General features: G+C 40.4%; 2 protein-coding genes across 5 annotated transcripts; one reads left to right on the plus strand and one right to left on the minus strand.

Annotated features, from left to right (window-relative positions):
- Positions 1 to 220: 220 nt before the first annotated feature.
- On the minus strand, positions 221 to 5,259 carry LOC135481801 (exosome complex component RRP46-like). 2 transcript variants are annotated; one of them, XM_064761518.1, is made up of 2 exons: positions 5,153 to 5,259; positions 221 to 3,138 (listed from the first exon to the last, which is right to left on the minus strand). In XM_064761518.1, the coding sequence occupies exon 2, from the start codon at positions 3,099 to 3,101 to the stop codon at positions 2,442 to 2,444; it is 660 nt and encodes a 219-aa protein (XP_064617588.1). In that variant the 5' UTR covers positions 3,102 to 3,138; positions 5,153 to 5,259; the 3' UTR covers positions 221 to 2,441. The 2 variants fall into 2 exon arrangements, with proteins under 2 accessions (XP_064617588.1, XP_064617589.1); XM_064761519.1 differs by having other exon boundaries at positions 221 to 3,132; positions 5,153 to 5,200.
- Positions 5,260 to 5,568: 309 nt separating this feature from the next.
- LOC135461525 (probable ATP-dependent RNA helicase DDX17) lies at positions 5,569 to 12,643 on the plus strand. 3 transcript variants are annotated; one of them, XM_064738662.1, is made up of 14 exons: positions 5,569 to 5,731; positions 6,145 to 6,391; positions 6,657 to 6,753; positions 6,920 to 7,053; positions 7,194 to 7,259; positions 7,481 to 7,622; positions 8,039 to 8,199; positions 8,426 to 8,598; positions 8,801 to 8,911; positions 9,076 to 9,137; positions 9,288 to 9,347; positions 10,878 to 11,114; positions 11,387 to 11,680; positions 12,348 to 12,643. In XM_064738662.1, exons 1-14 carry the CDS (start codon positions 5,679 to 5,681, stop codon positions 12,404 to 12,406), a joined length of 1,896 nt encoding a protein of 631 aa, XP_064594732.1. In that variant the 5' UTR covers positions 5,569 to 5,678; the 3' UTR covers positions 12,407 to 12,643. The 3 variants fall into 3 exon arrangements, with proteins under 3 accessions (XP_064594732.1, XP_064594730.1, XP_064594733.1); XM_064738663.1 differs by having other exon boundaries at positions 5,570 to 5,731; positions 11,387 to 11,479; XM_064738660.1 differs by having other exon boundaries at positions 11,387 to 12,643.
- Positions 12,644 to 13,082: the final 439 nt, after the last annotated feature.

The raw sequence follows: 13,082 nt of genomic DNA on the forward strand, positions 1-13,082 counted from the left end.
TTCACTTATACGACGGCGGCCAGCATTATGGTCAGTGGAAAGTGGGCAGAGCCCGGGGGAAACACACGACCATACTGCAGGTTCCTGGCAGACCTTCCCACTTACGGCCGGAGAGGAAACCAGCATGAGCTGGACTTGAACTCACAGCGACCGCGTTGGTGAGAGGCTCCTGGGTCATTACGCTGCGCCTAGCCCGCTGACCGACTGAGCCACGGAGGCCCCCAGTCAGTATTAAGGGTGCAGGAAACTGGACCTGTCCAGCGAATATGACGAATATGCACACAATGGAAGAGAGTAGTCTTCAGTGAATGTAAAACTCGCAAATGGCCACATGAGCTTACTGTCACAAAGGCCCCCGCATATAGTGAAAACCCAGGAATCTTCAAATTCCCTGTAATAATCAGCTAGTGGCAGCGTTGATGTGAAGCAAACGCAGGGAGCAGAGCATGGGCTGGGAGGTATATGGATTTGTGAGGTGGCATTTCGGATAATGTGTAAAAAAGCAGAAGTAACATTCAGGCCAGTTTAATCCCTTTTCCTGCTGCATATTGTTTATTTCACATGATCAATGATAATTGCTTGCTACTGACAAAGATCACTTTCATAATATGTATTTGAAATAAATAAATTTTGCAAATTTTTTTTTTTAAATGCCTGTGCCCTAGTATTTTGTTGGTGGAACTGTAAAAAAACACATAATTTCCAAGGTATATGTTAACATCAACAAAGTGATGCATTCTGAATTTATCATCATGATAGCAGGCCTACTGTGTCACAGGAAAAATTACACGTCAGTAACTGGAAATATTAGTGTGTCTCTATTCCCAATCCAACTGAAAATATTTGTTTCCTTTATAAAACATGGATATACCTCTCAGCTTGGACCAACCCACATACGACCAGAGAGCATGAGCTGGACAGCAACTGCATTGTGGAAATTCTGAAGTAAAACTGTACTAATGTCTACAGACGAGCCATGCTATTATCTCTAGAAAAGCAATGCTGCAGTATCAAGGTTTACAGACAAGCAATGCTGCAGTATAAAGGTTTACAGACAAGCTATGCTGCAGTACAAAGGATTACAGACAAGCTATGCTGCAGTACAAAGGTTTACAGACAAGCAATGCTGCAGTATTCAGTTTTACAGACAAGTAATGCTGCAGTATCAAGATGTACAGACAAGCAATCCTGCAGTATCAAGGTTTACACACAAGCAATGCTACATTATCAAGGTTTACAGACAAGCAATGCTGCAGTATCAATGTACACTAGTTCTGCATTATCAACAATGCTTAGAAACATGTTCAGCAGCAGCAGGGCGGTCTCACTAATATCAGATCCAGAACCCAGTCTGGTGTACTGACTTGTCACTTACAGATCTGAAGTAACACCTAAAGAACATCCAGCCCATGTGGTGACTCCTTTTCAGATGGAAAGATCGAACTTTACCACCAATCAGCATCATCATGTCAAACATGTGCAATAAGCTGTACGCTGCAGTTGTAGCTGTGACAACTGCGTTTCACTTCCCAAAAACTGGTAAATAAGAATTTGATTAAATGAATAGGCTATTAAAGTGAAATGGGTGTTCATCCAGACTACCAACAAAACAGACAGAACTGAAACTGATGAACAGACCTGCTTTCAGTGAGATTGCAGCAAGATTGAAGTTACAATACTACAAAATACACAATGATAAATAAAGATGAAACAGCATCAAGGTTTTATGGCACTGATATTTTAAGCCACAACTAGATTATCTCCCTTTCATCATGGAAGTTAAGTTAATCCTAGGTGGAGGAGACAAGCAGAGTTCCTGGATATTGCATGGTCAAAGTTAGATCTGTGTCAGCAAGACCAGATAATCCTCACATTTGTGGTAAAAAAGCAATTCTACATAGACAATTCTAACTTGGCAAAATTTGCAGAGCGAGCTATTCTGGCATCTCTAGAAAGTACATTTTTTATCACCTCATAAATGTTATCTGAAGACAAATGTGTAAATATTTCAACTTTCAGTACTTAAGATTAAGCATTGTGATGAGGTTTTTAGTGTTTACATCTTGTGGCATCAACCCCAGTGTCTTAAGGCTTATGTACAGGCAACTATGCCAAAGAGTCCCCAACCATCAATGACATTCGTACGGTTGTATTACACAGAAGTTTGGTAATGACACAAGCAACAACAGGGATTCATTTTTTTTTCTGCACGAATGTGAAAGACCCTTTCAAACATTAAGGATGTTCTTAAACATATGGGACAATATATGACTTGCGCTCGCAGCCAAGTTGGATATCTTTAGCGATCTGGGAATTCTTATTGTTATAAATCCAATATGGCCACAAGGGCAGTTGAACTAAACAGGCATCAATACATAATGATCACATCACAGATGAATGAGGTACATGTAACCTCACTGGCAAAGCAACACGAAATAGTTCTATGATTTCGAAAGTTTCTTTTCCATTGCATCCCTATAAAACTTGAACACTGATTTACTGGCCTCTCTGCAGGCCAATAAACAGGACTGAAACTGTTCCTGTGTGAAGATGCCTGATGTTTTCACAGTTATCACATCAAAGTTTTTACTGTCAAAGGCGAAAGTTACCCAAGCACTTGCAGTTTTTTCCTGCAACTCTGTTGGGTCCAGTTGAATCTGCCCATCTGCATCAATGATGGCACAAACAGCCGCTGCTATACACTTCATAGGTACACAGGCATCTAAGAGAGCAAGGCAAGCGGCATTGACAGACGTAGCCAACAGTGAGCCAGAGTTCTGTAGCTCCTGAACAATGATACTTATGGATGATCTAGGGTGAAGAGCCGCCAGAATGACAGTCTCGCATGTGTTTCGCAGCAGTCGCTCTTCCAGTTTCTCGGCACATCCTGGAAGCCCGGTTTTGGGTTTGAAGGTCACCTCCACAGTGGCCTTGTCAATGATCTCCTTAGACATCTTGACCTCTGATGGTCCATACACTGCTGCTATGACACAAGTGTTACCTTGGCAGACATTGGCTGAACCATCAGGCCTTGACAACACAGAAACACTGCTTTTCATTGGCCGGAGCTGTCCAACTTCTGATTCTGGCTCTGTATCCATGTCACAGCTTGACCTCAAATCAGATTTTCATCTGTAACTGAAAAAAATACATACTTGCTAACTCACTAGTGATGCACACTTACAGTTAATTTGGATAAAAAACCATGCCGTCTCACTGATGTGGTCGCTGTGACTTTAAGTTCAACTCATGCTTGATTCTTCCCCGGCCATACATGAGAATGCCTTCCAGCAACCTGCAGTTGGTCATGGGTGTCCTCAAGCCCGGTTTCCTCCCACCGTAATGCTGGCTGCCGTAGTGTACACGAAACATTCTTGGGAACGGGCCAAAGCACAAATCAAATAAATAAGGCAATCAAAACCATCCCGCTGACACCACCTGTGTTTTCACTCAGCTGTATTAACATGGTTAATTATAAGTTTGGGTTAGGTGAAATTAATAGAGTAGCCATTATTCTAATATTTGATCATTCCATAGTCTAACTGGAATCTGTTCTCATCTACCCATAGTTCAATCTTCTCTCAACATGTACTATATGACCTATCTAGTAAGTGTCGAGAGACTAAATTACACTGATAGGTAAGAGCTCCTGTGATTTAAGTACAGAAATCCATACAATAACATCATCATACATTCTTCTCGTTCCCAATCCTCTAACCTCTGTAATCAATTCAGAGGTAGAGAAACAGCAAATTATACACAAAAGAAAAGGTTTTGCATGCTAGATCTAAATCTGAAGATCATATGTTTTATCGTTTCTTTTCACTTTACGTGTATATGACTGAAACCCATATAGCCTCCACCAAATTTCAAGACAGCACCTTTGTGTTTTCAGTCTAAAAACTCAACATATTTCATCAAAATATGCATATGTAATTCCTTTACTACAAAACATCAGAGCTTGTACTTCAAATCAATGAATAAATTGGTTTAGTGGCCTAGACAATTTCAATCATTTCACTTCAAAATTTCTCCAGATTGTTCCAAAACAGGTTTTCCATATGAGTCTGACAAGAGAACAATTTTCGAACAATAGAAACTGGTACCACAGTTTGGACACAGGTCCAAATTCATACACTACCTATTATCTCTGTTTGTTTAACGGATTACTTATACAATTTTCCCAGCTTGTTCTCTCATTAATGTTGCAATCAAATATGCATGAACTCAAAAAATTTCTAATTGTTAGTCTCACAAGAAACAGCTTGCAAAGTTTTTTGACACATCTGCCAGATTGGTGACAAAGTGCCATCAAGGGGATTAAACCAGTTTGAGGTATTAAAACTCACAGTTCTGCTGGCCGATCTCTTCCTCTGGCAGTTCTAAATAGGAATGAATCTACAAGCATGACTGGGAAACAAAGACAGAGGACACACACTGAGAAAAGAGGGAGGAAGGGGGTGGGAGACAAAAGAGTGGCCGGTAGGGAGAAGACTTACTACTAACCACTTGTTATTGGCCCAGAATTCATAGGCTTCTAAACCTGTTCTACCTGTTCCCAAACTACGAAAAGGGTAATATCTCAAAAAAAAGGAAAAACCAGCCTTACGACATTCAATTCACAAAAATGTCAACACCGTACGTACAGTACATGCCTTAAAAACTAGCCGTGCATGTGCACAGTATTGCATTTGTATATGTTGCAATTGTAGTTTACGTATGTGAAACAAAGCTGATATACTTCTACAAATAACTAAATGCATATGAGGGCGATAGAAGGGTGGAGACATGCGGGCCAATGTAACTAGATGTAAAATACAGCATTCATAAAATTTGTAAAGCTTTAATATACCGGTACACGTAAAATAATTTACATGAGCTAAATAAGCTTATAGGCCTACATATAATATGTAACACCATGTTTATTTAACACACACGTTCAATGTCGCTTTCAGTGTATTGCTCTTAATCTGATGTTGCTTTCACTTTTGATTTACATGTACCTGTTGTGGCTCATATATGCTTCATTGATATGTATTTTGCTCAGTAAATGAAGATCAACCAATCTGATGCTACGGTATCTAAAATACAAAAAGTTCGACTCCAGACATGTTAAGAGTAAGAAATAATTGCAATAAACAAAGACATGTACCCTCTCAGACGATTATCCAACCAAATCCCCTGCTGAGTCCAAATAATTATTGAACTCGATCGCCTTTGACTAATCAATAGCCAGTGCAAACGCACGCTTTCACCTCGTGACCACGTGTTCGACCGCATTACTCGGTACAGTCTGTACACGTTCGCCAGTTAGCCAATAAAAAGCTGTTCCTCATCTGTGACTTGCACCAGTTGGTCAGCTGACAACCGCCGGGAAACTAGCAAATTGACGATTTCCTGATAATTACAATAGTTTGCGGTTTAACACTTACTACTGCATTTCCACGCTTAAACGAATTGTTTAAAAAAAAACAGGTAGTATTTAGCTGCCCATGCTGTAGTGATCTAGAAATTAAATTAGCACGATGAACTATGTTGCGGAGAAGTACAAATAGTGCTTATCGGAAGTAAATCGGTGTCGACGTCATTCCACGGCTATAAGGAAGCAGGGCGAGATTGTGTTATTCTTTGTTGAGTTTTAGGTTTTACACAGTCTTTTAAGATTAAACAGAGGCGATATGTCGTTCAGAGACCGTGGTTTTGATTCCAGCGGACGAGGGGACAGGAAAGGGTAAGTGGAACACTGAGGTATATCCATTTGAAATACGTTTTATAATCGAAAACATTCCCATTTTGGCTTTGCAATGACGTCATTGTCGTCACTGGGAGGAATCCATTTTGTTGTTCAGAAGAGTGGGTGCTTATATATGCGCCTAGATGTTCATTTACATCAGTCTTTTATTGTCCCCACAAATTTCAGTTATTTGTTGAAGATCGGTTTATGGTTATTGGGATCGATGGCATACAAACGTCTACAAAGACTGGTTTTGATAATCTCCATTTAGACCTAGTCATGGTCTTTTCTCGATTGTCATCAACTGCGCACGTGCTAAGGCAGTTGACGCCATTGCTTAGGAGAACCTCTTGTAGTCCTATTTCGCGCAACGTGCCTGGCTTACTAAGTGCTTTTTATTGTACGGACAGTTTCGGGGGTGGTGGTTCACGATTTGGAGGCAGCAGTAGTTATGGCGGCGGAGGAGGATCGAGATTTGGTGGAAGTAGCGGTGGATTCAGTGGAGGACGAGGTGGTGGATTTGGTGGCCGAGATCGAATGAATAAAAACAGCCAACCCGGTGAAAGGCTAAGGAAGCCTAAGTGGGATATGTCCAGGCTGCCCAAATTTGAGAAGAACTTCTATGTCGAACATCCCAATGTGACGCGAAGGACAACAGTAAGTGTTATCAACAAAAGGAATGTTCTGTACACGTCGAATTATTGCGTGTATCAAGATCTTAGCAGATATTTGGCAATTTATTGTGAAAATAATATATCTTCAGTTCTTAAAACATTTGTGTACAACAATGATTGCATGGACAATTTTCAATATTTTGAAACTTGGAATAGAAAGTGTGTTCTTTCAGTAGAATCTGTTTGATTTTTTCAACATTTACATTATGTTTGATCCTTCATTAACCACAACATTTTGTTTCTTGCAGCAAGAAATCACAGAATATCTAAATGCTAGAGAAATCACCCTCAAAGGCAGAGATGTTCCAAAACCCATTTTCCAGTTTAATGAGGCAAATTTGCCAGGTAAGATTTACTTGTGGGAGGGGGGGGGGTGATAGTACAAGTGTATGTTCTAGTTAATAAGTATGAGGTTTACAGATTTTAAATTCTGGTTAAGCATAGTGATGCCCGATTTTAGTATTGGACAAGTTCTAGAGATATTTTTCTCAACACGCTTTTTTTGTTTCAGAATTTGTTCTGCATGCAATTGCTGCCCAGGGATGGAAAGAACCCACAGCCATTCAGTGTGTTGGCTGGCCATTTGCCCTGTCCGGAAGAGATTGTGTTGGAATTGCTCAGACAGGATCTGGTAAAACCGCTGCGGTAAGTCTGTCGATTTTTGCTCTTGTACTCTGCAAGTCATGATAACATGATACAAGTGAAGCTAAGTAAGGCTTTTTCAGATTATGTATGTTGTCTAAGTGTTCTTAAATCTTGATTGTATTTACTTTTTCTTTTTACAGTTTATAATGCCGGCTCTTGTTCATATATCTCATCAACCATATCTAGAAAGAGGAGATGGACCAATAGTAAGTACATATGTGTATATGATATGTATATGTGTGTGTATATATATCTATACACACATACATATATATATATACTGGGTTTTTTTTACTAAGCAATCACTAATTCCTATAAGAAAGAGTGACATAAATGATTTATCTAGCAAGGGGTTATTTAGAGAAATTACAAAGATAATGGACATATATTTAAGGATGTAACAATAAATTTTTGTGTTTTTACTCAGTGTTTAGTTCTGGTGCCCACACGAGAGCTTGCCCAACAAGTAATGGAAGTAGCTGTCATGTTTGGAAAACCAGCAAGAGTACGCAGTACATGTGTATATGGAGGTGCACCAAAGGGACCACAGATCAGGGAATTAGAAAGAGGTTGGTTTTCACACATTAATCCAAGCCACTGCTTTTTTTTTTTTTTTTTTTTTGAAATGGTAAAACACAATAGAGAAATGGATTGCTGGCGATTTGGTGCCTGAGATTGCTAGTTCAAAGCCTGGAGTGGTGTCGGGAAGTTTTCGGCGCAAGAAGCTGGGCTGTATCCAGAAAGCATAATCCGTAATGATGATAAAGTTGTTCTATTGTTTAAAAAAAAACAAAGCATACATTTTTACTCTTTTAGTATTTTAAAGGGGAAAAGCATTAATGTTGAACCAGTACAGCTCAAAATAGGGTCTCCATATTGTTGGTAATCTGTTAAGCATGTACTCGTGGCAAGCTCTAATGTATAGCCATATTTTAGAGGAGGTGTTTGATAATTACAGTTTCTTGTCTAATTTTGTTTGTTACAGGTGCAGAGATCTGCATTGCTACACCTGGTCGACTAATAGATTTTCTAGAGGCAGGTAAAACTGACCTACGCAGATGTACATACTTAGTGCTGGATGAAGCAGACAGAATGTTGGACATGGGATTTGAACCTCAGATTCGCAAAATTGTGGAACAAGTCAGGGTAAGGTGGAAATTTTTTATGCATGTGTTCTTGAAAATTGTATTCAGAATTTTGGAAAAATGTCCTTCTAAAAAAGATTTTGTACAATTATTGTTTCAGAAGAAACCAGCGTAAAGAGATGAAAAACTCAGCTATCCTAGATTTGAATGAAGCAAATCTTTTCACTCCTGGATGAATGAGAAATCATGTTTCTGAGTTATTTTTAATTATATGTATTGTTTTGCAGCCTGACAGACAAGTGCTCATGTGGAGTGCTACATGGCCCAAAGAAGTAAAAACCTTGGCTGAGGATTTCCTCACAGACTACCTTCATGTGAACATTGGTGCCCAACAGTTGCATGCAAACCACAACATTCTTCAAATTGTAGATGTTTGCCAAGACACAGAGAAAGACTATAAGTAAGTGTGCAAAGATTCAAAATATTAATCGTTATGGCTTGACAGTTTTTTCTTTTTTCTTTTTTCTGTCCAACATCTAAATACAGATATTCCAACCAAGATTGAGCCATTACAGTTTTATTACAGGTCATATGCCTTGGTCCTAATTTTATTCAAAAAGCTTCATTGTATGTAAGACTTCTACAAACATTCGTATTTATAGGTTGGTGAAATTGTTGGAAGAGATTATGGGTGAGAAAGAGAACAAAACATTAATATTCACGGAAACCAAGAGAAGAGCAGATGATCTGGTCAGGCGAATGAAGAGAGACGGGTAAGTTATTTCAGTTTGTTCACTATGCTGCATATTCATTTAGCTGCAAGTTAGAACTTAATTTTTAAAAGAAAAGCTGTTCAATCTTAAATTTATTAATAACCAAGTTCTCGTCGTGTATACTGTGGACAACAATTCATTAGTATCGTTGCATTTATTTTTAGATGGCCAGCATTGTGTATCCATGGAGATAAATCTCAGCCAGAGCGTGATTGGGTGTTGAGTGGTATGTGTTTTATTCTTTACCTATTGACCTATTTACTGGAAATCAAATGGTAGAAATATCAAAAGGCTTACAACATCTTTTAGTCCCTTGATGATTGAATTTTTTGTGTTTAAAGTGATGTCTTGGTGAAGATTGGTCTCTTTCTTTCAGAATTCCGATCTGGTCGTGCTCCAATCCTGGTGGCCACAGATGTTGCGTCACGTGGTTTAGGTTCGTATTTTCACAAGCTACTTGCCATAGGCACAGGAGTTACATGACTCTCCCTGAACTGGGATTCTGAAACTGCAAGTACTTCATTTGCAAGTTTTAAGATAATAATGTAATATGAAGCTTTGAGACTTGAGGATTTTAATGTTTATAGTCTACTTTTTTTTAACCCAACTGTCTTTAGTTTCTTTTGACAGATAGTTGGATATCTAAAGTGGTGGGATACAGCCGGCATGACTTGACTACTGAAGAGTATGGAGGGGGAGGAAAGTGCGATTTTCCGATGGCTTACAAAGGGTAGTCTCCCCTTGCATTACCTGTGACAGTGCAGTGGGCTTACCAAGTCTGCTGTAGTAGATTTGGAGAATGGTTACGGTTGCCAAGTAAACTGATTGGAATGCTGTTTACATTGTGTATGTTGAGGTGGTGAAAGTGTGGTTTAATGTGATGCTGAATCTTTGTGTCTTTGTTTAAAATTGACCAGGCTACGTTATCAGCTTTAGGCTTAGCGGAAGTGTATCACTCAGTTTACCACGTATGCATAGCTCTTGTAAATCAGCAGTTCTTTCACGACACCATTGTTCTGATTTGTCTGGGATTGGTTGTCATGTAAACAAGTATTTGCTGGTGTTGGATTTACATTTTCTGATAGCATATGTGTAGCCACCACCTCAAAGGATGCACAGTTGATATGTGAACAGTGTTTCTCAGGTACTGTTCTGGAGAACTTTAAAAAATGCCATTAGCTCACTTGGCAAAGGATGAGCTTTTCAGCAGCCAAATGACTTAATACTTACGCCTTTCCTGATCACTCGTCCTCCCTCACACTGCGCAATCAAGGAGTCATGTCGGATACCTGCCAAATTGTGAATTGTTACGTCCTTGTGAGACTTGGGACTTTGCTGCTATTGCACACCTGCCTGAAATTCCCGATCAGCTACTCTCTGTGGCTAACCTCATCTTGGGCAATCTGACCGTATCATGGATGCAGGCCCGGGATATCTTTCCTTAGTGATGCTGTACTAATAGTAACTGTAGTTGAGGTGTGAGGAAATATCACACCTGATACGGGCACCTTAGTTCCCATCTTAGGCCTTTTATTAATGATGTGCAGCACTTTAGAGGAGGCAGTTCGTGAAGCAAAGTGCCAGGCTATTTCACAAATAACGACGATGCATGCTCCCTTAGGCTCAGTATTTGGTTGTTGCTAGGCCTGTTCAGGTTGCACCTGGCCACCCTGGGTAGTTTCTTTGCAGGTCCAGCCCTTCCGACAGTCCAATAAGCCAAGCTCTGAAGGTAAGTCATCCCAGGCTAAGGTGTGTTCCATGTAGGTTGGAAGCCTAACAGGATTCTATGAACTGTCTGCTGCTGGATTTTGGGAGTGTGCATTTTCACCTTTATCCATGACCTTTCCATTACAGGTTTTAACAAATGTTTCTTACAGCTAAAGTGGAAAGTATTCCTGACTTCAGACTTACTGTGTTCTTTTGTTTCTTGTTTTGTGCCGGTGTTTGTTTATGACACCAAAAACAGATGTGTCAGATATCAAATTTGTCATAAACTTCGACTACCCGTGCTCATCTGAGGACTATGTTCACCGCATTGGTCGCACTGCCCGAAGCACCAATACTGGCACTGCCTATACCTTCTTCACCCCTGGTAACATGAAACAAGTTAATGACTTGGTCTCTGTCCTGAGGGAGGCCAACCAAGTGATAAACCCAAAGCTACTCCAGTTGGCAGAGACTGCTGGACGATTCGGGGGTAAAGGTAAGGAAAAATGAATAAACATAAAAATGAATTGAGAGTTGCAAGGCACTAAAGGGAAGTTAAAGAGTTGCTCAATCCACAGAAACACATAAACAGTGAACTGGACCCTTCAAAATATTCAGTTTCAAGACTGAAAACAAAATGTGTACAATCTACTGTGAAAACCTGGTACAAAATGGTACAAAAAAAGGTGTTGATCTGGTAAGTCTAGATTTTTCCCCGATGTGAAAATAATTGACAATGTCTTTATGTGAATCTTGCGAATGTTACAGGTCGCAGTCGCTACAGGCAGGGTGGGTTTGGTGGCCGAGATTCTGGAAGAGGAGGATATGGTGGTGGCAGCCGCGGCTCCTATGGCAACAGTGGTAGGGACCGCAGCTCAAGCAGTCGTTTTGGTAGTTCATCGGATAAGGGAGGGTATTCCCAGGGGTCCTCAGGCAGAGGTAGTTACGATAGAGGGTCATCTCAGAGTTATGGACAGAGTTCAGGCTACGGCTCCTCTGGAACGTCACAGGGAGGCTCGTATGGCTCAGGTTCACAAAGTTATGGCTCCCAGGGTCATCAGAGTAAGTTTAGCCAGGGAGGTCAATATAGCCAGTCTCAGTACAGTGGTCAATATGGTCAGTCATCCAACTACAACCAGGCCAATGGGTACAAGTCTAATGTCAGCTCCAGCTCGACAACTTCTGGCCAGGCAGCTCCCAAAGACATGGCTGCTCTGCAAAATATGGCTGCCCAGTACAGTAACTGGATGAAGACGTCCTCTCATCAGCCTCCTCCACCCCCATCTAATCCCCCTCTACCAAAAGGTGCTCCTCCACCTCCTCCCCAGCCCCCTAAGTTCCCTCCCCCTCCTGGAGGCAATTACAAATATTGATCTGATTTGTCAGATGAATGTTTTTCTCTGCGCACATTGTCATTAGACAAGTGTAACTTCCAGTGCTTAAGGAATAGACTGGGTTGTTTACACAAGACCAAGGAAATTTGTCCAAGACTGGACTTGTTTTTATCAGAAATAGCTGGTATTTGTTGTCTGGTTGGCTTGGATAGCTTTTGGCTCATGTACAGGGCGTGCATAGTAGGTCTGTTCTTCCATTTTGAAGGAATGCGTCCAGCTGCACCATTGTTACATTAGTTCTTTTCAAGGGCCTTTGTTCTTAATGGATGATTTGTGCTAAACTTGTGTTTTCTTGTAGTAATCATGGTAATAGATCCACGTCTTTCTTGTTGCAGGCCGTTTCAGCTACCCCAGCTTGACGCATTCCTTTAATGGCAATATACCAGGGAATTGATGTTAGAAATAGATGAATGGGGACACCTATAGACCCTAGCCTGCCCGCCTCCCTGTAAAGCCTAGCCGTCTGTCCTGTATGTTAAGTTATTGACCCCACGTCTGTCCAGACCAGATCGTCAGACTGAAGTGGACCGGATAGTAGCCTGTGCTGGACGTCTTAGCTTTTGTTGTTATTGAACTTCTTATCATCACGTACTCATACTTTAATTTTTATGAATAAAGGTCATCTCATGTATCTTTGGCATTTCATTTTCTTCCATAATGGAATAACTGGGGCATGTGTACTACACCAGTTGTAGGGCACAGAAACCTTGTCTAAAACATACCGCTTATTACTATCAATTTGCCATGGTCTTGTTAGACAAACTGACGAGTTTATTCTCTTGACAAATATCAATTCCTGGGTTAATGTTTAAATAGATATGAATTGAGAGAATGGATTGTATTCTGTAGACACTTAGCTTATATTTCTTCAAACAAATGGCACTAAATCAGACCTATTCCCTCCAGTAACTATGCGAAGTGCAGCATTTGTCAATATGAACATGGAGCGTAAACCTGCAATTTAAGAATGGACATTGCAAGCAGCCCTGTCAACAGACCATTTAAACCAGATGTTTTGGGGGTACAGTGTAAATGTTTTTATAGTCAAAGTATAACTTTGTATACATCCT

This window comes from Liolophura sinensis, chromosome 1 (genome assembly GCF_032854445.1).
Source record: "Liolophura sinensis isolate JHLJ2023 chromosome 1, CUHK_Ljap_v2, whole genome shotgun sequence".
Classification (NCBI taxonomy): Eukaryota; Metazoa; Mollusca; class Polyplacophora; order Chitonida; family Chitonidae; genus Liolophura; species Liolophura sinensis.

Excerpts from the sequence above, each read along its gene's own strand:
- LOC135481801 (XM_064761518.1), bottom strand. The coding sequence starts at position 3,101 with ATGGATACAGAGCCAGAATCAGAAGTTGGACAGCTCCGGCCAATGAAA.
- LOC135461525 (XM_064738660.1), top strand. The coding sequence starts at position 5,679 with ATGTCGTTCAGAGACCGTGGTTTTGATTCCAGCGGACGAGGGGACAGG. Across the intron at positions 6,754-6,919 it reads TAATGAGGCAAATTTGCCAG|AATTTGTTCTGCATGCAATT; the intron begins GTAAGATTTACT and ends TTTTTGTTTCAG. Across the intron at positions 8,912-9,075 it reads AGGCGAATGAAGAGAGACGG|ATGGCCAGCATTGTGTATCC; the intron begins GTAAGTTATTTC and ends ATTTATTTTTAG.